The following is a 22,429-nucleotide window of genomic DNA, read 5'->3' on the forward strand; positions in this document are numbered from 1 at the left end:
GGATCAGACTCTTACATGAGACTGGTCCTGGGAAGGAGCAGTGCTCCAAGCTGTCCTAAATAAAGCCATAGAAAATGGCTATACCTGCTAAAGCCATGGAAAATACACATTGGCAGCACCTAGTACAGACTTAGCCCATCACTACGTAACTGCTGACTTACTTAACTTGGGGCAGAGACACTGAAAAAACTCCATTTTGAGAATGAAAAGCAAGCAGGATTTGAAAAGCAAGCAGGATTTAGTCAATGCTCTGCACAAGCGGAGTAATGCATTGTGTTTACTGTCCAGTGATTATACATGAGCTGGAGCCATGACTTTGTATTTACTTCACAAAGGCATTTAAACCTGTAGCTATCAATAAATACAATCCATTAAATCACCTAACAGATGAAGTGTAGTGGCTAAAAATTTTAGGGCCATATATACTGTCCTTAGACACCTGGTGTAATGTTCACACCTTTGGGAATCTTGCTGTGGGCAGTCAGAGGGTAACACACATCCCACTGTGCTGAAAGCAGCAAATTTCTTGGCACTGCTCATAACCACAGAACACAAGAATTGCATTTGGTATCTCATGGAAAACATGTAAATGGTCTTCCTATATCAAACACTGTAAACATGGTTAGTTTTGCTCTTCACACAAAACACAAATGTAAAAAATGATCATAACTGATTAAAATATTTCCCCTAAGCTCAGCCACTAAAGCCCTAAACACTTCAATGTGTTTTAGGAAGATCAGTGTTTTACACAATATTTCTTTTAAAATGCAATCTTCTCTTTTTTTTTTTTTTAAACTTTTTTTTTCTTTTTTTCTTTTTCTTTTTTTTTTTTTGTTTGTTTTTTGAATTCTAAGTAGCGCAACAACAAACATATTGCAGTACTATCAAGTAGTGTCATCTTCACCTTCATCCAGGGCATAGTTGAGCTTTATAACAGTGCTGATAAAGTCACCAAGTTCTACAAAATCTGCAGTGATAATATTCACACCACTTTCTCCTGGTTTCTGAGTTCGGACCCACTGCATCATGGCAGGAAGAGCCCTAAAGAGAAAACAGGAACAACAATTACTCATTAAGCAGTGAAACAAATGCATTGAGGCAGGATTTTCCAGTAGTGACTTCCATTGATCTCACTCAGTTTCTAAGGGATACACGTGAGTTACTGCTCAGGCTTTCAGAAAATTCTACTCTTTATAATTTTTATACTGTGGGTATAGCATGTTTGATTGTATTCAGCTTCTCAGAAGAAAAGAATAAAAGGAGGGTCATACAGGCTCATACTGATTACTTACCTTGCACAGGGTCATGGGAATCAACCAGACACTTTTTGATATCATCTGAAGCTATGACTGCACGAGAACTGCTTATGAGTTCTTACACAGTAAGAGAAAACACCATTTGTAAAGTGTGTTTGATGTGTTCAAGGAAATACCAATGAAATACCACCATGATTTCTACACTATAAATACACCATAAATACAAACTATACTCAATACCCTTTTTTTTTTTCTAGTATTAATATCCCCGCCATGAACTGTATTTCATCATAAACAAATGTTTAGTAATTGAACTAAAAAGCACCACAGTCCCTTTTCTTAAACAGCATATTTTTATTAAGTCAGACCCCTTGTGCTAAGATATGTGTAAAAGGTAAGTTCAAATAATTTTTCTGATTCCACAAAAATATAAACTAATGATCATTGGAAATACTATGGGAAATGAAAAGGCTCCACTGTTCTACAGCAGTAGACAGGAAAAAATATCCAGTGTTCAGAAGTTAGTAAGTTCAAACAAAGGAAAGTACAGATTTTTGAAAGAAAAGGTGAATGATAATTCCCAAATATTGTGATAAGTTCTGCAGCACTTGGAGTCTTCAGGTCAAGCCTGGATACTATCCTAAAAATACACTCCTTGTCAAGCTCCAGCTATGGAGTTAAACGTCAGAGACTGTGGACTGGATAAGGGTGCAGTCATCTGGAATGACCATTTTCTCCCTTTGCTCCAAAATCTAGAGATCAATACTTTCCCCTCAGCCAACATGCTGCACAGGGACAGTACATATAAAACACTGATCTGACTGCAGTTTAAATCTCAAAAGCTTTAGGAAAACAGATCTGCAGAAAATAGAATTATTAGAACTATTAGTGGGCACAGAATGTAGTGTTAGGGGCTGGAATCTGTCTTTAAAACAAAACAAAAGAAAACAAAATTAATAAAACACACATACGCAAGGTTAAAGTTAGACCCCTCCATGATTTTACAGGAGAACACACAAAACAAATGTTTTGCTTCAGCAAAGCACATTTGTCTGTATGCTTAAATGCATTTTAAGGTAACACATTTAGGACCGGAAGAGGGTTTTATGTCACACACTGATTCACCAGGACTGAAGCACAGACATGCATATGTACCAGCTTGTAAAGCTGAGCTTAAGCCCTATTCTCTGAAAAAAACTAACCAGTATATTTAGATCGATGCTGCTGTGGAAAGCTGGAATTGCTGAACACTGGAGGAAGACATGTAGTACCATTAATAAGATGGCAGATGCCTTTGTCTTCAACATCCTGTTGAAGCTCCATGAATTCTAGGTTTAGAGATGAACTGATTGATTGTTGGCAGGCACAGATTTTTCCCTTCTGCATAAATTGATACCCTTGTTATTTTACTCCCCTATGACACATAATTACCTCTTCAAGCGTCCTTTATTTGTTCTGAATCTGATCTGACGTAATTTATCTTTTGACCATAGAGCTTCCTGCCTACACACTCAGCTGTATACCCTAAAATACCTCTTAATTTTTCCTACTGTTTTGTTATTATTCCAGTCCTTAGCGGGTAGTCACATTCCCTTTGATATGGGCTCTACTTTAATTTTTTTCCTGCCACTTCATTTCCAAGTAGGCTTAGTAGTAGAAATGAGTTGTTTACACTTCACTGATATTTCAAACAGAGCTCAGTTGCACGACCCTTGTCTGTACGCAAATTTGCAGATAAAGCCACAGATATCTTTTGTTTAAGAAACTAACAAGCATTTAAGCATAAGTCAAAACTGAATCAGATTATCCGACAAAAGGCTTGCTTGCTTAGAAAAAACAACACATCTCCATGAAAATACATACCTGAAAAAAAGATTTCACTGACCTTATCACATGCAGCTCTGATTGTGATAGAAATTCACAGAAAATCCCATACCTTTTGTCATATTCCTCCCACAGTGCCATCTTTAAAGAGGATCTACATCAATGACTGCATGAAACCACGCGTTGCTCAGCTGTACACAAATATCTCACACGCACACAGTAATTACTAGAATAAGCCCGCTTTTACATTCCTCAGGGTGTCTTTGTGATAGCAGCACAAACCTTGTTCACCCTCCCTTGTAATTTCCAGTCTCTGCATGCCTCAAACTAATAATTATTCTCATTAAGGGTTTTACTAAGAGGAACACAAACCATGCTGCGTGGCAACCACCTACATGACTGTGTTCACAGAAACCCAGTGCATACCAGTCTTAGTGGATTTTGTTGCAGTCTTGACAAAATGACAAAGCGTGAGGATGTGCCAGATTCTCAGCTTGCAACTCAATCCTGGCAGCACCACTCTGGTGACCAGGGCATGGCTCTCTCATAGAGGCTGCTATCAATGTTTAATGGTCTTGCTGGGGATCTGGTGCCAATGGTTCTGATCCTAGCCTTGCAAGCACTGGCAGAAGCCCAGGTACATAAGCATGTGCCACACCTGTAGATACTAATGGTTAGCCATCTCTGCTGCTAAGCAAAAACAGTTCTACTAATTGAAGCCATGCAGTCATACTGTAACCACACCCACTTCTACTCTGTGTTAGTGCAACTCAGTCTCAATAATCAAACAGAATCACAATGGCAGCAGTGCCATTGATGTTGACACTGCTGCAGTTCACTCTCCCTGCAGCACCAAGCAACCTTCAGTCTCCTCACCCTCCCATGTCCCAGCTGCTTTTGCTGCAAAGGATGCAGTGAGAGCTTAAGGAGTGAATCAAAAGTCTAGCTGGTCTGCAAAGCGTGTTGCGAGACTTCTACGCTATGAATAAACTGAGATGAAAAGAGCCTTGACCTCTAATCCCATGATCACCCCAGCCCACTGCCTCCGCCTCTACAACTCTGGGGCAGCCTGCTTAAAGACATGCATAGCTCTATCAAAGCTACTGATGACTTTTCTGTTTTTACCCATCTGTGAAAGATCTCAGGTGGACTCCAACAGAACTAAACTTTGTTTAAAAAACTGCAACACATTCAAGAAGCTGCAGTTCAAAAGTGAGAGATTCATTATAGCTTTCAAAAAGAAAACATGACGTAACTAATTGCATTAGAATTTGCTTAAAAAGAAATTTGTTCCTAGGCTATTTTAGTTGAGCAAGAAGTTTGGATTTTTTTTTTTAACATGTCTGAGTCATCACAGTCTGACAACGTGACAGAACATTAATGGCAGCAGCACTCCACGACAGGACCTCATGTGGTGAAAAAGCTGTTCCTCTGCACAGAGCTTTCAAGAGAGGAGGAGGAGAAGGAAGTCTGTGAGTACAAAGCAAAAGGGCTCTTCACTGTTTAGTCAGAGACTGAGCACTAAACAGCAGATAACAGATTTGCTTTTGGAATTTAAGAAACTGGTAACCCATGCAGGTACACTGATCTCATTTCCAGATTGCAAAGTCTAGAATTAAATGGCTATTACTGGCAACACCAGAGAGAACTGAAGTGGTACTACTTCCTCAGGACAAAAGTACCATTTATCATTTCTTCCCTCTCCAGCAAATTATACAGATGTTTGCAAGTAGGTGTTACTGTTTAAAAAAAAACAAAAACAAAACACAACAACAAAACAAAACAACAACAACAACAACAACAACAAACAACAACAACAAAACAACAAAAAAACAGCACTCCTCTGTAGGTGAATGTACATATATGAGCCAGAATTGAATCCTTAGACTCTTGTCCCTCTTCTCCATTCAATTTTAATCATATTTGCAAGAACGATGATTGATCCTGGAGCCGTAAGTCAGCACATGCTGACTTTGGCTTTTCAAGGATGCTGAGAATTCACTGCTCCATTGTGAGCTGTTGGTGTCTCGTGTGTCACTGAATCATAAAAATCATGTCTACAAAAACCTTGAAAAGTTGCTCAAGTACATCCAGCGCAGTCAGAGGCAGGATCAGGTACCCGATGATCAAATGTACAAACCAATCTTGGCAAACATTCAGCTTATTCTGTTCTTACAGTCCTCCAGTGATGAAGACTGCAGAACCTTCCTATGTATCGACAGTATTCCTACACAAATATCCTTATACATTCTTGTAAATGCCAGAGGGAGCAGTCAAAAGTAGATGCCACCAAAAGCACTGCTATTAAGGTATATTATTCAAGTGTTCATCGTGTCTAATAAAGATCAACTGTTTATCAGCAAAAATGCTTCCATGCAAAACATGAAACATTCCACAGTACTTCACTCTACTGTGATTTTCTTTTGTGACAAAACTATTTTAGAAGGTTTATTTTTCTATTACATACCAGCCATTTGTTTCTGCCTCCAGATTACAATTTACCATTCTCTCGGTGCTAATGTATCTGTTGTGACAAAATGAAAAGCAGCAAGTGGAAGCATTCTGGACTGAAAAAAATAAATCAAACATTTTTTGTCTTGCCTTGTCCCAGATGGCCCTGATAGACCGAGGAGAGTTGATTTATAACAGGACCTTAGAAACTTTTGAATTAGAACAACAAAGGAACAAATGAACTGAAGCACAAGCATGGGCTGGCTGGGGAAGAGCTCCTTCAACTTGATCACTCCTGCGATTTGATTCTCAGTTCTCAGATGCTCTCAAGCCAACAGTCATGTGCTCTTAAAATTGGCATTACTGATTACAATCAGAAAATCTGGGCAGTGTTGGGTGGAAAAAAAGCGATTTTTACTATTCATAGTCTCAAAGGAGCACAGGTGGGAATTCATTTGCCAAGATCCTGAATGGACATATTACACAGCCCACGAGCTGTCATGTTGCAGGTACAACGTATGTTAACACCCAACAGTTCTATATTTGTTCTTCTGAAATGCTTTTCTATTACTCAGTCATCTCCAATTGCTTTATACAGTTTGGAAATGCATCTAATCAGATGACATCATGGCCTGATGAATATTTTAGTTACTGATCATAGCACAAGTACTCTGCAGAGTCATATGGGACCAGATGTCTTCACTCCTCTATTGAGCTGTTGCTGGACTTCTGGGTTTCATTTTAAAGAGGAAGCAGAAACAAGCTCAAAAGTGGCCTTTCCTAACCTCCGTTCAAAGGACATTTCAGCTGTACTTATCGAATCTACACTTCTATTCTCATACAAAAAATTAATGGGATATTTAATAGCAGCAAGTGCAATGGTTCAGAAGGTGATTAATATTCAAAACCCTATTTTTATCCTTGTTATGTTTTTAGCCATTGCTCTCAGAACATAAACATAGTACATGGAACACATCAGCTGGTAAAGGCTTCAGTGGCTGCTGTATTATCAGAGGTCTCACTAACTAAGCAACACTAGGATTTTGGCTATTGTCTTGGTCAGTGTGGTGGGGAATGGAAGTGGGAAACAGAACAGAGAGTCTGAACTGCTATCATCCAAAGTCGTCATGTCATAGATCATAGAATCTTTTGAGTTAGAATGAACTCTTTAAGGTCATCTAGTCCCACTCCCCTACAACGAACAGGGACATTCACACCCAGACATGGCTGCTCAGAGCCTGGTCCAGCCTGACCCTGAATGGCTCCAATGACAGGGCTTTCATTTCCACTTCATCACTACCATTGTTATTAAAACCTTCTTCCTTACATCAAATCTAAATCTCCCCACTTTTAGATTGAAACCCGCTTGTCCTATCACAATAGACACAGTGAAAGAGACTGTGAAATGAAGCAAGTACTGTGGGTTTTTTTTTTTCTCCTTACAAGTCACATAATTCCCACTGCACGGAGTTTCACATTTTTCTATTGTCATACAGAATTATCTATTTTAAATTCAGCAAACATTTCTATTTTACTGTTCTGCAGCACCCACCTACGGAACTGATGGAACCAAACAGAAGCTGTCAGCTGATTCTGATCCCTACAAACACTGCATCATGAATACCTCTCTCACACTTTCCAAGTTGCAAGACATATGGCTCTGATAGACCTCATTTGTACAAATGTAAACAAGTAACCACACCATTACAGAACCTTACATGTATAAATATCATACAGTAAAATAAACCAGCATTGTCATCAGTGGCAAATCATCATTCATCAAATGTTCACTCATCATTAATCTGCTTTTGTTTGACGCATCTTTTCAGTGTAGTTCTTTTGCCCAAACCTATAGCCCAGAAAGCTATCTGTACTGGCAGGAGTCATGTTATGTGATGTAAAGGCAAATGATTTGGGCCTGGAAGCTTTGAGGCATCTTCCAAAAAAAAATCCTTCATAAGTAACATACATCTTCATCAGTGGTGGTAGCTGGGATGTAATTTCTTGCTACCTGGGGCCTGTGGGTAATCACACAAATTTAGATAAAGCCACCTGTACTATTAATACATGACTATGTCATTAAAAAATTCTGTCACTTACAAAGGCTACAACTTACTTGTCATTATCATACTTTACAGTTACACTCCTATCTCCTGAAGACAGACAGCCCAAGCTTTTTTATGCTACACCAATGTCATGTTCTGAGAACCACCAAGGAGAAAGCCTCTGGCAGACAGTAAGTTTGGGGCTCACCATTCCTGCCTTCTGGCAGCTCCAGTTACTCACAGCCTCCTGTGCGTGTGCCCTGAACATGTTACCTGTGCTGCCCACAGCAGAGCTCTGCTCCCAGGCATCTGCAGCAGCTTACAGGTATAGTGTGGACCAAACTTGCTGAGCTGATCTGACAAGTGCCTGAGGGGGCACAGCTGCAGGCAGCTATCATCTCCCTGCATGTAAGGAGCTTTGTGCACTGCACATCCTTTTCTTTCTCTCCAAAGCATAGTGCGTATGTGTTCAGCCTTTTGCAAGCAGGCAGGAAAGCATCAAGATGCTCTGAACGTCCTGTGGCAGAACATTCAGCAGAAAGCTGAGAACAAGATCAAAACAACCACAGTGAATCAAACAGGTGACATGAGAGCTACTGGACTCTGGAATCTGAATCGATACATGCCTGTGAAGAATCATACAATCCTTGGACTTCCAGTAGCGGTCTCTAACACAACAACCCCATAAGAAACTGGGAGTGAGACAGATGAGTAGAGCAGAACAATGTGAGAATGGATCCTACCTCATGGTCATGGGCCATCGCGGACCTCGAGAGGACAAATAAAAAAATATCCCACTAAAAGACAGTGCATGTTTCAAAACTGCTGTCTTGAAATACTACTCCAACAGAATAGAAATACTCCAACAGAATAGAAATACTCCAACAGAGTAGAAATACACCAACAGAGTAGAAATACACCAACAGAGTAGAAATACTCCAACAGAGCAGAAATACTCCCACCTCCTCCCCTTGCTAACAAGGGAAACAGGAAGGAACTGCAGCAATGCATCTTGTACTAACCTCTAAAAGTTTTGCAATGATTTTCCAACCCGCCATCAGGGGCTAACTACCATGTTTCTTATGGGTCTTATGACAGATGGCATTTGTCTCATAACCCCACTGCCTGGAGTCACAGTACGTGAGAATCCTTTTTGCTCTGAAGTTATGGAAACAATCCAGGGAAAAGGAAGCATAAAAGAAAACAAATAATAAGATAACTGAAAAGACTTCAACAATTAATTTTTACTACCATGTTCATTTCAGCTCAGAATTTCAATTTATTTAATTTCGCTATCTTTATTAATCATTTGATATCCTAAATATTATAATAAAAATAGAAAACAGTTATTCAAAATAGAAGAAAAAATTGGATGCCATTTTGGCTTCAGAGAGTTTTTTAAAACTTTAATATAATGGACAACCCCACAGAACAGTATAAAAGCTTGTTATAGTTAGCGCAGCTGTACTCAATATTCACATTCAAAGAAACAAGCAATTATGGATGCAAATGGTTTAATTCTTGAAATGAAGGAAGAAAGCATGTGTACATGCAAGCACAAAAATATAAAAAGCACTGGCTTCACCATAAGATAAAAGGACAACTTTTTTTCTAACTTTGGCCATCTGCCAAGCCAGCCGAGCTGAAACTTCTATCACTTTGATGCCAAGGAACCAAATGAAGGCACCTTAGCAGGGCTCCACAACCTTGGGTCCTGCACTGTGTTGGGGAAAGGACCCCTAGAACTTGTGTCATCTGTATCTCATCTCTTTGATTTCTGCCCCTCAACCTGAAACCATCAGACTGTTTTCATTTCATTCATGTTAGCTTATCTCTCCCACACCTTGCTCACATACTCATCCCAATCCAATACCAAATTTTGGCTGTCTTGGATAATGCTCTTAGCTGGAATTCAACTACTAACACCTATCACACACAGTATGGATAAACATGGAATAACATATACACCTCATGGCTCCAGGAGGCTCTCAGCTCCCACCACAAGCCCAGGAAGATAAGTTAAAAGATTGACTTCCCCCAGTGGGCACACAGAATCTGCTTCCAGAAGTTCTACTGACACATGCAAGAGCAGAAGACACATAGGAAAAAGAGACTTACTGATCAGTGATTTACACCTAGGATAGGAAGCAATTGCTGAGTTTCACCTGCAAATAAGTTGTTTCCAGTGCTAGACTGTTCACAGCCAACATTTCCCAAACTCAGACATGATTTGCCATCATGTGATGCCTGGGACCTTCCAAAGAGCTCCCCTCCAGGTGCAGAGCTGGTGGTTACTCTCCAGTTGATGTTTTTGCTTGCTACTGATGGCTCAGCCCCATGCTACAAAACTCAAGTTCTAGAGCATGTAATAGTTGAACTATGCAAGAAAGATGAGACTAAATGGCAATGAACACCAATAAATAAAAAAAATAAACAAGAACAGCTGTGCGTGGAAGAAATGTCCTGAAATTAGACATAGAGAACAACAAAACTGGATCTACTCAAGGGGATTTTCACTAATATTTAACCCTGTTCACAACCCTACAACATGAGTGAAATAACAAAGCAGTTCTGAACAAAAACTCTTTTTGAGTAACTAGAAAAAATGAGCAAAAAGGTACACATCACTCCCAGAGAAAGCAGAGTAGCTAGAAGGAAGGCGCAGTAATTAAGGCACTCCTAGATGCCAGCAACATCACTTTACTGCATGACCTGTAACAGAAATCTGCATAACATTACTGTTTCCACTGAAACAGATACTACAATAAATCCAAATTATGTAATGAAAAAGATAAAATGTAGATTTTTTTTTTAATTTATGTAGCCTGAAAAATTAATGCCTTTTTTTCCCCTGTACCTGCAGGTGCTTCAAAATTAAATTAAATCTCACCTCTATTTGAATCTTTTGCTACTGAATACAGAACAAAGCAATTCCCACTTCCTTTCAAATCAAACTGCTCTAAGTGGTTCTAATTTTTTTGTTCTATCAAGTGATATTACAAGGAGTCTGCAGAGGCACAGAACAGACAAGTAAAGTATACGAAACTGCACACAGCTGTTTGCAACAGCACCTTGCCCAGTATGTCACACAATGCATAACCCACAGACAGACATACCAATCACAATGAAGCAATCCACCCAACAAAGATGAAATGGAAGATGGTTACAAAAATTATTACCTTTGAAAAAAAGCACGGGGAAATAGCCATTTTTTCCAGAAGAAACACATCTAAGTGATAGAAACTGGGAATAACTACAGTTCTGATTTGAACAAATAAAAAACAAACAGGAAGTACTGTAGTAGGGGACAAAATCATGTGTAGGAACATACAGAGTTCTTCAGTTAATTGAAAACAATTAAGCATCTACCTAATGTTCAGCGCAGCCACTTAAACAGTGTTCTCTAACTTTTTTGTGCTTTTTAAATTCAAATCATCTTGGATGAGACATTTTAAAAGAGCTATTTTGAATTTGTCAAAACATTTCAATATTTCTAAAATATTAAATTAGAAAATATCGAGAAAAAAAATGTTTTCCTACTTATTTTCTTCAATTTCAGTTACGTATCACTCGGGACCTAAGTTCAAAAAAAGCATCAGTGCTTCTCCAAAATTGCTTTTTTCCAGCAAATTTCCATTTAGCATCAATGCTGTACGTCTCTTCATCAGAGATACCACCTTGTCTGCTTCCTACTGCTTTTTCTTTATACAAGCAATTGACCTCTGACATGCACTGAAAGTCCCCCATTTCCTTCTCCACCAATCTTTATGTCCAAAACTAGTTTTATTATTTTGTATCAGACACATAGTACTAAACTCCTATTACACTGCTGTCTTTGCTTTGGACTTAGTTACAGGCTTGAGCTTCCATGTTCCTCTGGTTGATGCAGTTCCACTGATGTCTAGAATGCATCTGATCTGAGTTAGCAATTATAACTCATCTTTCTGTGAGACTGGTGAATAGTATACAGCAGCTTTGAGTGAAGAGTGCTGCTAAATAGCTAGAACAGAAAAAAGTCATAGCATAGGCCAGGCCAGCAGCCAGACCAGGCTGTGCAAGTCCAGGACCTTCAAACACCTATTCTCTCCACTGCAACAACTGCTTAATCTCACAGGAGGAAACTTATTATCTATTATACATTTTGCTGGCTTCTACCTCTGGCTTCACATAGCAAAATCAGCTTTATTAATCAACTGGATCCCAGGGGCAATATACACTAAACAGTATCCTTAGCATAGCTGTTAAGCATTTAGCAGCAGCAGCTTTCATAGAAACTCATGGAAGGTGGAAAAGACTCCAAGATCATCTAGCCTGTGGGTGTCCAACCTGCTGTCTTGCCTGGACTGCATTTACCAAGTAGAAATTGTTTTGCACTGCATATACTTAGGCCACTCCAAAAGTAACGCCTCCCAATTATTCCCATGCCAACAACAACTGATACAAGGAGCACAGTAACGCTACTCAATAGAGCAAATTCTCAGCTGTTTTTCAACACAGCCATCACAAGTTAAACATTTTCTCCAGCAAGGAGCAAGAGTATGCACGCTTTGCTCACAACAATCTGACCCACTGTCATCACTGCTGAAATACAGCATATACAGCTTCACTGTGCTCACATTCGCAGTTTGGTCCTAATACCAATTAAGTAAGTGTCAGTAAATGTCAATGGGTACAATTCTTCTGCATGGAGGAATTCAGTGACACACCTTTGCTTCATATGCGCTTCCACGCCAGACACCATTGCATCAGGCTACCCCTCTGCCACCATCTGTCACATAGCAACAACACAGAAAGGGATATTGGTGGGAAGGTTTAGCCTCTACTGCTGCACCACCAGTTTCCGCCTCTGTCATCATGAGCCAGCATAAAGAAACAGGAGGCACACCTTCCAGAGCAACCCTTGCAAAATGTACATTATTAATGTAAGTAAGAAAACATTTTAATTTGAATTGTTTGTCTTAAAACGTTTAAAGTAAGAGAGTAGAACAAAAACATAAAACAAATAGGATATTTCACCTTGTTTCTGTGAAATTAACACACCAGTCTGGTTTGATGGCGGTAGCTACAATTCTTAGTAAGGTTTAAAGGTGTTCATCTTTACAAAGAAAAAGTCTTTCATAGTGAAAATGGTGAGGCACTGGAATTGGTTGCCCAGACACATGGTGGAAGCCTGGAAACTTTCAAATCCAAGCTGGATCAGGCTCTCAGCGCCTGAATGAGCTATGGATGTCCCTGTTCATTTCATGGGAGTTGGATTTGATGACCTTTAGAGATTCCTTCTAACTCTAAGGATTCTATGATTCTATTTTCAAATTCCTTTATCAAAATAGAAAGCACATATACATATTCTTTGCTGTTCAGAGCCCTGTGTTTAGCCAATATATCAAAATGCATACATTTATTTGCCATCACTTGAGTCAGCACTGCACAGCACTGTCCTCCCTGTGGCTTTCTCTGCACTAACACAGAGTTAAAATGCACTAACTGGCTGTTGCTGAGCAATAGATGCATGCCTGGAGCTGCTCAGCAGAGAAGAGCAGTTGCCCTTAAATCACAGAGAAGGGACGGGCTTCATTGAGAGCTGTGGTGGGCTGCATGTGACCTGCAAGTTGAACATGCCTCATCTTGTCCAACCCCAATCCAGTATTTCCCCACTAAACCATGTCCCTTAGTACCATCTTAATGCTTCTGGAGCACCTCCAGGGACAGTGACTCAACCACCTCCCTGGGCAGCCCTTCCAGCACCTGACTACTCTTTTGGAGCAAAAACCTTTCCTAATATACAACCTGAACCTCCCCAGGTACAACTTGAGGCCATTCCCTCTACTCCCATCTCTAGTTATGAACAGCCTCATTCATTTTGTTTGTTCTCCTTATAATCCATTACTAACAAGCCAAAAGCATTCACAGAATAAACCCTCAAGTGGTATATCATAGAATCACAGAACAGTTGTCTGGAGGGACCTTTCAAGATCATGTAATTCCAGCCCACTGCTAGAGGTAGGGTCATCTCCCACAAGACCACCTAGCCTTGTTGCACTTCTTGAAGTTGGCACAGGGCCGCATCTCATTCTTGTCCAGGTTCCTCTGGATAGCATCCCTTCCCATAGCATCTCAGCTGTCAACTGCAATAATGCCAGACAGTATCCAGGAGATAAAACATAAAAGCAACTGCTCTTCCACAACAAGAAATGATTGCTCTGGTCTCAAGTGGGTACACATACTCTTGAGGCTCTTCCTGACAATGTGTTTCCAAGCTGGCAAGTTCCACCTCCTGATGCAGGCAGGTCTGGTTCCAACTTCTCAGTAACCGGTGGGGCTGTGAATTAATACTGCAAGTGTGCCTGTTTCCTTCTGGCAGGTCTCGAGAGACAAGACACAAGCAGCCCAGCCAGAAAGAGGATGCACCATGCTGTCCTGCCTTTCCACCTTTGGTGAAGAATAAGTTTACATGCACAAGAAAATACACAGCTGCCTCTGCAAGTTCAGGTTAGAAGCCATGCTGTTCATCTAAACAAAAAAGCTGGGAGGAATGTGCCAATTCCTCTTTCAAAGGCTGATAAAGCTAATCTTATAAGCAGACAGCTTTCTTACTCCCGCTTCTCTGAGATTGTTGTAAAACTTCACTGATCTGATGGCAGGAAGCCCTTCTCTTACTTCCAGCCTAAATTTGTTTAGTCATTTTATAGCTGTTTCTCTTGTGAGAACACTGGCCTTTAGCCTAAACTGTTCTTTTTCCTCCCTGGTATTTATTCTCCTGTGATATTTATAGACAGTAATCACATAGCCTCTCAGGCTTCATTGTGCAAGGATAAACAAGACAAGCACTCCCGTGTCTTCAGCAATTCATTCCCAGCTATCTGAATAGTCCCTCTTGCACCTGTTCCAGGTTTAATCTACTCCTAGCACAGGGAACTGCACAGGATATCCAAAGATATCCTACCAGCACCTCAGGCAACATCACTGCAGCCTTTCTATGAGCACTGCAAATGCCTTAGTGCAAATCAAGATGATGCAGCTCATTTTCCCAGACACTTTCCACTGAAGACTTAGCTTTAGCCAGCCATAGGTGACACTAGACTTTGCCTTGCTTTCCCAGCTGGTTATAGTCCACCTTACCGAGCATGTACCAATTCCAGATCATTTCTAAATTCTGCAGGTTCTAAGGTCATGCAGTTCTTTCTGCATGTTACTCTTCTACCACGATGACAACCAAAATGTGTTAACAGCAAATTCCATTAGCACTCTCCTATAGTTGAATCTTGGGTCTGTTCTGGAAGTACTACAGATCAGCAGTCTCCTTAAAGAATTGTCCCATTACCTTCTCTTCCATCTGGTATCTCCAACCAATTGCAATTCCATTTCTGATTTTTAAATTCCATTTTGCTTGATAATAACCTATTTTTGACTTTACTATCAGCATTACTGAAATGCAGCAATCCAGTTTTCCTGTAAAATTTTCATAAAATTAGTGACAAAAATGAATCAAGAAAGTTTGCTGCAATCCACCTCAAAAATCTCATTAACATTTATCAAACTTTCCATTAATCTTTCTATCTTTAATTATCACATCTTTCTAGTTAAGCTCCACAGTCTAACCTTCCCTCAAAAGCTTACAGAGGCTTCATTTCCCTACCAATTTTACATAGGTATGCTACATTTGCTGTTCTCCACTATAGAACATCACTTTGTGTGCCCCAGTGGCGCAAGTGGTAGGAATGCCACGTTGCAACACCAGGAACCAGAGTTCGAATCCCCCCTGTGGCGCAAGTGGTACAAGTGCCGCTCTGCAGCACAGAGGCTCGAATCCCAGGGGTTGGACTCGATGATCTCTAAGGTCCCTTCCAACCCGCACGAGACTATTACTATTACTATTTATTACTATTACTATTACTATTACTATTACTTTCATAGATGTCTTTCACTACGTGCAATGCTTATGCATTTAGCAATTATACCATACAGTTCACTCTCCTCTTTAGTTGTGTTCAGCTTTTCTAAGATGTTTACCCCAACTCTAAGAAGGCTGCAAAAGAAATCCTGACAGTTAAGGCAGTGGTAACTCAGGCTGCAATGTGGCTCATGTCATGTCCCAGGCTTTTGGCCTTAGAGAGTGGGAAACAGAGAGTAGAAAAAGAATCTTGGGGGTTGGAAGGGACCTCTGGGGATCATCTAGTCCAACTACTCTACTAAAGAATGTTCCGTATAGTAGGTTACATAAGAAATACCAAGTGAGTTTTGAATACTTCCTGAGATGAAGACTTCACATCCCCTATGGGCAGGCTGTTCTAGTGCTCTGTCACCCTCATAGTTAAGACATTTTCCCTCATGTTTGGATGGACATTCCTATGTTCCAGTTTGTGTCCTTTTGCTGGGAACCACTGAAAAAACACTGGTCACATTCATTTGATTCCTGCACTTTCAGTATTTATAAACAGTGATAAGATCCCCCTCAGACTTTTCTTCTCCAGGCTAAACAGCCCCAGCCCTTCATCTTAAGGAAGATGTTCCAGGCCCCTAATCACCTCTGCTGGACTCAAAGACCCCTGTCTTTCTTGAACTGAGAAGTAAAGAACTGAATTCTACTCTTGATGTGGCCTCCACGAAAGAATAGGAGAGGATCACCTGTCTTGATTTGCTTGCTACACACTGTTCCATTTGTGTGCCACACTCTTCTGGCCCATGGTCAACCTGCTGTCCACAAGGACACTCAGCTCCTTCTTTACAGAGCCATTTCCAGTATATCAGCCCCTAAGTTGTACAAATGCAGACAGATCATTCAGCACAGAAATATTGTTAATACTATCAGGTCTTATTTTTGGTAATTAAAGCTTATTTTCGTACTACACGTCATATTACATTTGGAAATATGCAAGGCTGAAAAACAGGAGAAAACATTTTCATATTACTTTTGGTTTTTACTATCCACTGGATAAAAAGCTATCTTCCAAGCTCCACAGTGAATAAACAAAGCAGAGCTTAACATGAAGATAACCGTGGTTAGTTCTGTTCATTTTAGCCTACTCAAAAAGGCCTATTGCTGAAGTAATGGTGGTACAGTTTATGTACTGCACTGGGCTATGGAATCCACTGGATGGAATTAAATCTATTTATGCCAGTCTGATAAGTATTTTTGCTGAGCTTTGAGCCATTCTTTCTAATATGTGTTACTGACAGATTTTATAACAAAATGCTAACAGTCGTTTTTTCTTATAATTTGCAGCTAACAGTCTTGAAATGGCTTAGTGATGATGCAATCATTGGCAACATAATGTGATCAACAGCAAAATTCAGCTTTCTCACAAAGCTAAGTCATCTTCATTATACTCTTTCACACTGCATATTACTGACTCTGTATTAGACCTACCATTAGGCTGTCTGACTTGGTTTCAAGTCATCGTAAATATTAAAATGGGCAGCTGGTCCATTTTACTCTGAGACAAAGTAATGAGGCTAAACTTTTAACTATAAGCAGGTTTTGATTTTTTTTTTTTTCCTGTGAGAAAGTAAGGTCCTGGAAATGTGACTCATTCCCATGGTAGACTCTCCCTGAAGAACTCTATCCTTCTATATCATTTATTAATAAGTATACCAGGTAAATTACCATTGTTAACAATAATGCTGTTTTTGCTTGGCCAGTCACTAATGGGTAAGACTACAATTCACAACAGTCACGAGCAAGAGGAAAATGAAGAGTAGAAATGAGAAAAAATATGCTAGAGTCTATAGACTGTAACTTGACAAACAACAATATTCAGGGGAAGTCAAAGGCTGGGAATTTCAATGCAAAACATCCTTTGTGATATAGTTCTGGCGTGAGATCAACAACTTCTGTTCTGTGAGAAACTCCAGTGTTTCAAAACGTGCTTCTATTTCAAATTAGAAAGCAAATATAGTGTTGGCCTCTCCCATTATATAAAGTTCAAAATCTATTCCTGAATACAAAAATGAAAGCTGTGGATATAGTAACAGCATTAAATAATACAATTAACATCGTAACGTAAATCTGATGACAAGATGGAATTAATAGAAGCACGAAGTTGAAATGTTTTGACATAAACTGTTTTGCTAAAGTAGACTTCTCTCTGGAGAAAAACACTGGAACATGCAGTCCAGAGTAGGCTAAGATATCTACAGTTTTCAATACAAAGCTGCACCAATGGCAAAACGAACAAATTGTTTTGTAATCACTAGGTTGAAACGACTCAAGAAAAACACGCACCTACTGCCACATTCAACAGAACTAACAACTGTAGACCAAAATATTAAAAGGAGAAATAAAATATTTACTAATGCAGGATGGATGTGATCTCAAATTAGCTTTTAAAACAGAAGTGACCAAGGTTTTTCAAGTGCAAATGATGATCTGGAGAGCTCCTCTGGTTCTGATTCACAATAAAAAGAACCCGACATTGTGAAAAGTCTCAAGTTCCCAATAATACTGGTAATTTCTGAACTGAGCTCATATTTTATTAAATGAAAAGTCCACACAGATGAACTAGGGTTTCTGTAACAGAAATGAAACAAGCCACACCACAGACCATCACGGTAAAGGCAGAACAAAATAATCATTATACAAAGGATTTCAGAAGACACATGAACAATAAACTGAAATCAGAGTAAAGCCAGGGTAGAGAGACACCACAAGAGAGAGGGCATCCTCTTCTCCTTCAGAGTGTGAGTTGTGCTCCACCAGCAGCAGACAAGCAGATTTGTCATGTCAGCCACACAAGTGCAGGGTTACTGCAGTGGCTCATGCTCTTGCGAAATACAGACCCAGCTGCACACAGCAGTAACAAAAATGCAAATGAACAACAAATAAACAAACAGCTAAATCAATAGGCAGAAATTTCCCTGCCAGCTGCTGTGAGTCTGCACCACAGAAGAGACATACTCTGAGAAGCGCAGGAGCAGGAAGACAGTGTGGTCAGTGCTGGCTGTAAAGCTTATTGCAGCAGGAAGGAGAGCATCCCAGAAGATTACTGAGAGGGAATTATATTAAGTGGGCCAGTGGTTGGTCCACACAGTGCATTTCCTGCTACTATAGAATAAAGGAAAGTCCTTCCTGAGCTGGAAAATATTTTTTCAAAGAAGCCGCCTCTGAATAACTCTCATGAGTAACAGCTTACAAGAAAAAAACAACAGACAATCATCATGGAGCATACTACTACTTCCACAAATGCTCCTCAGGCTGCAGTGTACAAAGAAAAGAGTCTTCTACCAAGAGGTGACCATTCAGCTGCATTTATGTCTTTTCTGTTTTAGCACAGCCAGACACAAATATCACAAAACACTGCGTGACGGAAAGAGGGAGCCAGCAAAAAACGCCATGAGCGACAGAGATCATTACCATCCAAATGCTTTCTGATCTGAGATCAGCAGCAGGATGGCACTAAGCAAGAACAAGGGAGTGTGAAACAGAACACTTCATTTGCAAGGCTTTGGCAATGATCTTGCTCATCCCTGTCAGATAAGTCCTGCCCTTGAACTACTGCAGAAGGTCAGTAAACTGAATTCAGCTGATTGAATCTTGCTGTGCCATGTGGTGATGCTCTTCAGAGAAACAGCATTAGTCTCCACACACATTCACCACAGTTACCTGCAGAACTGCCTGCCTGGATTCTGACAATAGCCTGAAAGATCTCTAGTTATGTAAGCCCCATTTAAAAGCTGATGTTAACTCTCTGGTTTCAGATTTAGTTTAATTATTTTGTCTTAATTGACCAAATCCTTATCATTGTCATACAAGCAACAGAAGCAGAAATGAATCTTTCTGGACTGACTGCTTGCAACTGTCAAGAGGAAGAAATTAAACAAAGCAAAAATTGTGCATGTGGAAGCAGGAAAATGGTAAAACATGGCCAGAGAAAGGATGGTCCTGAGCAGGGGCAGATGTCAGTAGGCCACTCTCACCCTGTTTCCCGTGAAGGCAGTGAGAGCAGATCCCTCAAGATAGATCCACTCAGGGGTCACTGCTTCGGTTTGCAGATAAGGAGCCCACATCCTGCCTGCACCTGTTGGTTTGACCACCCACTTTTCAAGGCATCCTCCTTAACCAGAAGGGTTGCCATGCTTATTTTCCTTCTAGGAAGCCCTGGTAAACAGCAAAACCAAGGCAAACAGGACACTGAATGCCCTGACTAAAATGATGCACAAATCTTTTGAATTAAAGCATCGCCTAGGAACTCTGATTTCAATGGCTCCTACTGTAAGAGGAGAGAAGCAAGCTTTTGACACTAGAATGTGTAAATCCAAATGGGGAGGGCAGAGGGCTACTGTGGTCCAGAATCACTTGCTAGCAGCAAATTCAAGAAGCTGCATCACCCAAGGTCCAGATCAGTTCTTGATTCTTGATTTCTTACATAATAGAACTTGCTGGCACAACTGAGAGCACCACAGCACGACCTGAAAGATAAAGCTATGCAGGGTTTAATACCCTACTAAGAAACAAATGATGGCAGAATTCCTCCTTTGTGCTACAGCTCAGAACACAACAACAAAAAAAAATCACTGTGAATGTAATTGAATGTCACCATGGCTCTGACTTGAACCTCTCAATCTCCTCCATATCTTAATACTGTTTTATGATATAATACATTCTGGATGACAGTTGCTTAGTTACAAAGCCTCTTGGATCAACAGCTTCAAAATTAAAATTTTTCCAAAGGTCAGGTCCCATCGATGATCATTCAGTGTTTTAGAGACATATCTTTTATTATTTTCTTTAGCATCTAAGATAAATACTGAAAGACATTTTACCATAATAGCTAGTGTTCTGCTGAAGCAACCGTACAGCATGGAACAATATGTACAGTGCTATCATTAAAATAATACATACTCTTGAAAAGAAGTTGTAGGGAAGTAGGAGTTGGCCTCTTCTCCCAGGTAATTAGTGAGAGGACAAGGGGTAATGGCCCTGTGCTGCTCCAGGGGAGGTTCCGGTTGGATATTAGGAAAAACTTATCAGAAAGAGTAGTGGACATTAGAACAGGCTGTACAGAAAGGTTTTCAAATACATGTGGATGTGACATGGAGGGACGTGGGTTAGAAGGCATGGTGGTGATGGGCTAACAGCTGGACTAGATGATCTTTAGTGGTCTTTTCCAATCTTAAAGATTCTGTGATTCTATGATTCTATAATCTCCTATTACCTATAGCTTGTACCTTAACCACAAAAACATCAAAACAAACAGCAGTCTGAAGGAAGAAAATGGAATAATGAAGCTTTTGCCTAGCAGCAAAGTCTAGACAAGAAGTTTGACAAAACAAACATTTCCAAGCTCATGGAAGAAAAATCAAATAAGCTCTATATTTTATCAAGGCAGTATCTTTCAAAAGGATTGTGGCTCCTTAAAAAAGAATTGCATTTCACTCCACGGACATTAATGAATACCCTAGGGGCAAAGACTATTACTTCAGTTTTCACAGAAGAAAAGTATTTTCCAAGCCTACGCATGTTCTGCATCATACACAATGTAGCATGTCACCAAGACCTTCTGCCTGGCTGACTTCTCTAATTATCAAGTCTTTTTCCACTCACTCTGTTTCAACCATTTATTTTGTGTAAGTGTGTCATCAGGTTGCCATGATCTCTTACTGCTTTCCCTGTATGTTTTGTACCAGTTTGGCCTACATCCTGCACAACTAATTACTCATGCAGTCCACAAAGGCTATTTGTTTGTAAGCGTAGGGCAGCATTTAATAAATTTAATTTCAGGCTTGGAACATGTTCAATAAAACTTTGACCAGACTGGCAGTTTACTTCACAGTTTCTAAGCATTCTAGTCATTTACAGTTGTTTTCTGGTGAAGAAAACACTGAACTCTTCCCTTTCTAACTTCAAAAGAAAGTTCAGACATTTTAGAAAGTGCCAGTATCTTCTGACAGTGTTATTGCTAGAGGTCAATTTTAAACTGAGACATGGGAGGTTTAGGTTAGATATGAGGAGAAAGTTTTTCATGCAGAGATTGGTTACTGGAACAGGTTGCCCAAGGAGGCTGTGGATGCCCCATCCCTGGAGGCATTCAAGGCCAGGCTGGATGTGGCTCTGGGCAGCCTGGTCTGGTGGCTGGCAACCCTGCACACAGCAGGGTGGTTGAATCTAGATGATCACTTTGGTCCTTTTCAACCCAGGCCATTCTATGATTCTATGATCAGTGCCCCTGCTGATTTGATAGTACATTCTTCCAGACCATCCCTTCAGTTCCCATCTCTCCTGTCTCCCCTATCACAACAGAACACATACCAAGGACCGATAATGGATCATGCAGGGTTTCCACAGCTGAAGGCCCCTTAGCCTATCAAGCAAGTTCAGAAATAGCCATTATAGAAGGCAGATACACAAATGACTCTCTAGGGAGAGGGTGGATGCATTCTCTCTAGATTACACTTGAAAATTCTCCTCTATTGCCTTGGAGGATGCTGAGAATTTACCATTACCAAATGCATGTGGAATTATACAGCATGTGTAACAGGACTTTAAGAGCTGATGGAGTTTCTGACAAGCTTCCATCCACATCCTACCACTCTAGGAACACGAAGCAGGTACAAGGACACCTCAGACTTCAAATACATAGTAACTACATGTTGTCTAGTCTAGAATTGTCCCTTTCTCTGTTTAAAAAGTGACAATGATGCTTCTATTGTTCTATACTGTTATGTTGTTCTAAAAGCAATGATTGCTGTGTGCTACTGCTAATGCTACATAGAAACATGAATGTTGCGATACCTGCTGAGTTTTTATTCACCACAATTTGCATTAAGTACCTTTTTGTTATCAAACTTCACTGTCAGCTTGGAAGCCACCCTAGAAATGCTTGTTTGCATAAATCTCAGAGCTCACTTTGTACCTTA

At 40.1% G+C, this 22,429-nt stretch overlaps 1 protein-coding gene across 1 annotated transcript in view; it reads right to left on the minus strand.

The window, feature by feature from the left end:
- Positions 1-778: 778 nt before the first annotated feature.
- Positions 779-22,429, minus strand: part of PLCXD3 (phosphatidylinositol specific phospholipase C X domain containing 3) — an 85,373-nt gene continuing 63,722 nt past the window's right edge. Inside the window, exon 3 of the mRNA XM_015848691.2 lies at positions 779-1,041. Within this exon, the coding sequence (XP_015704177.1) occupies positions 885-1,041 (157 nt within the window). The 3' untranslated portion in view covers positions 779-884. The remainder of the gene's footprint in view (positions 1,042-22,429) is intronic.

The sequence above is a fragment of the Coturnix japonica genome, chromosome Z (genome assembly GCF_001577835.2).
Source record: "Coturnix japonica isolate 7356 chromosome Z, Coturnix japonica 2.1, whole genome shotgun sequence".
NCBI lineage: Eukaryota > Metazoa > Chordata > Aves > Galliformes > Phasianidae > Coturnix > Coturnix japonica.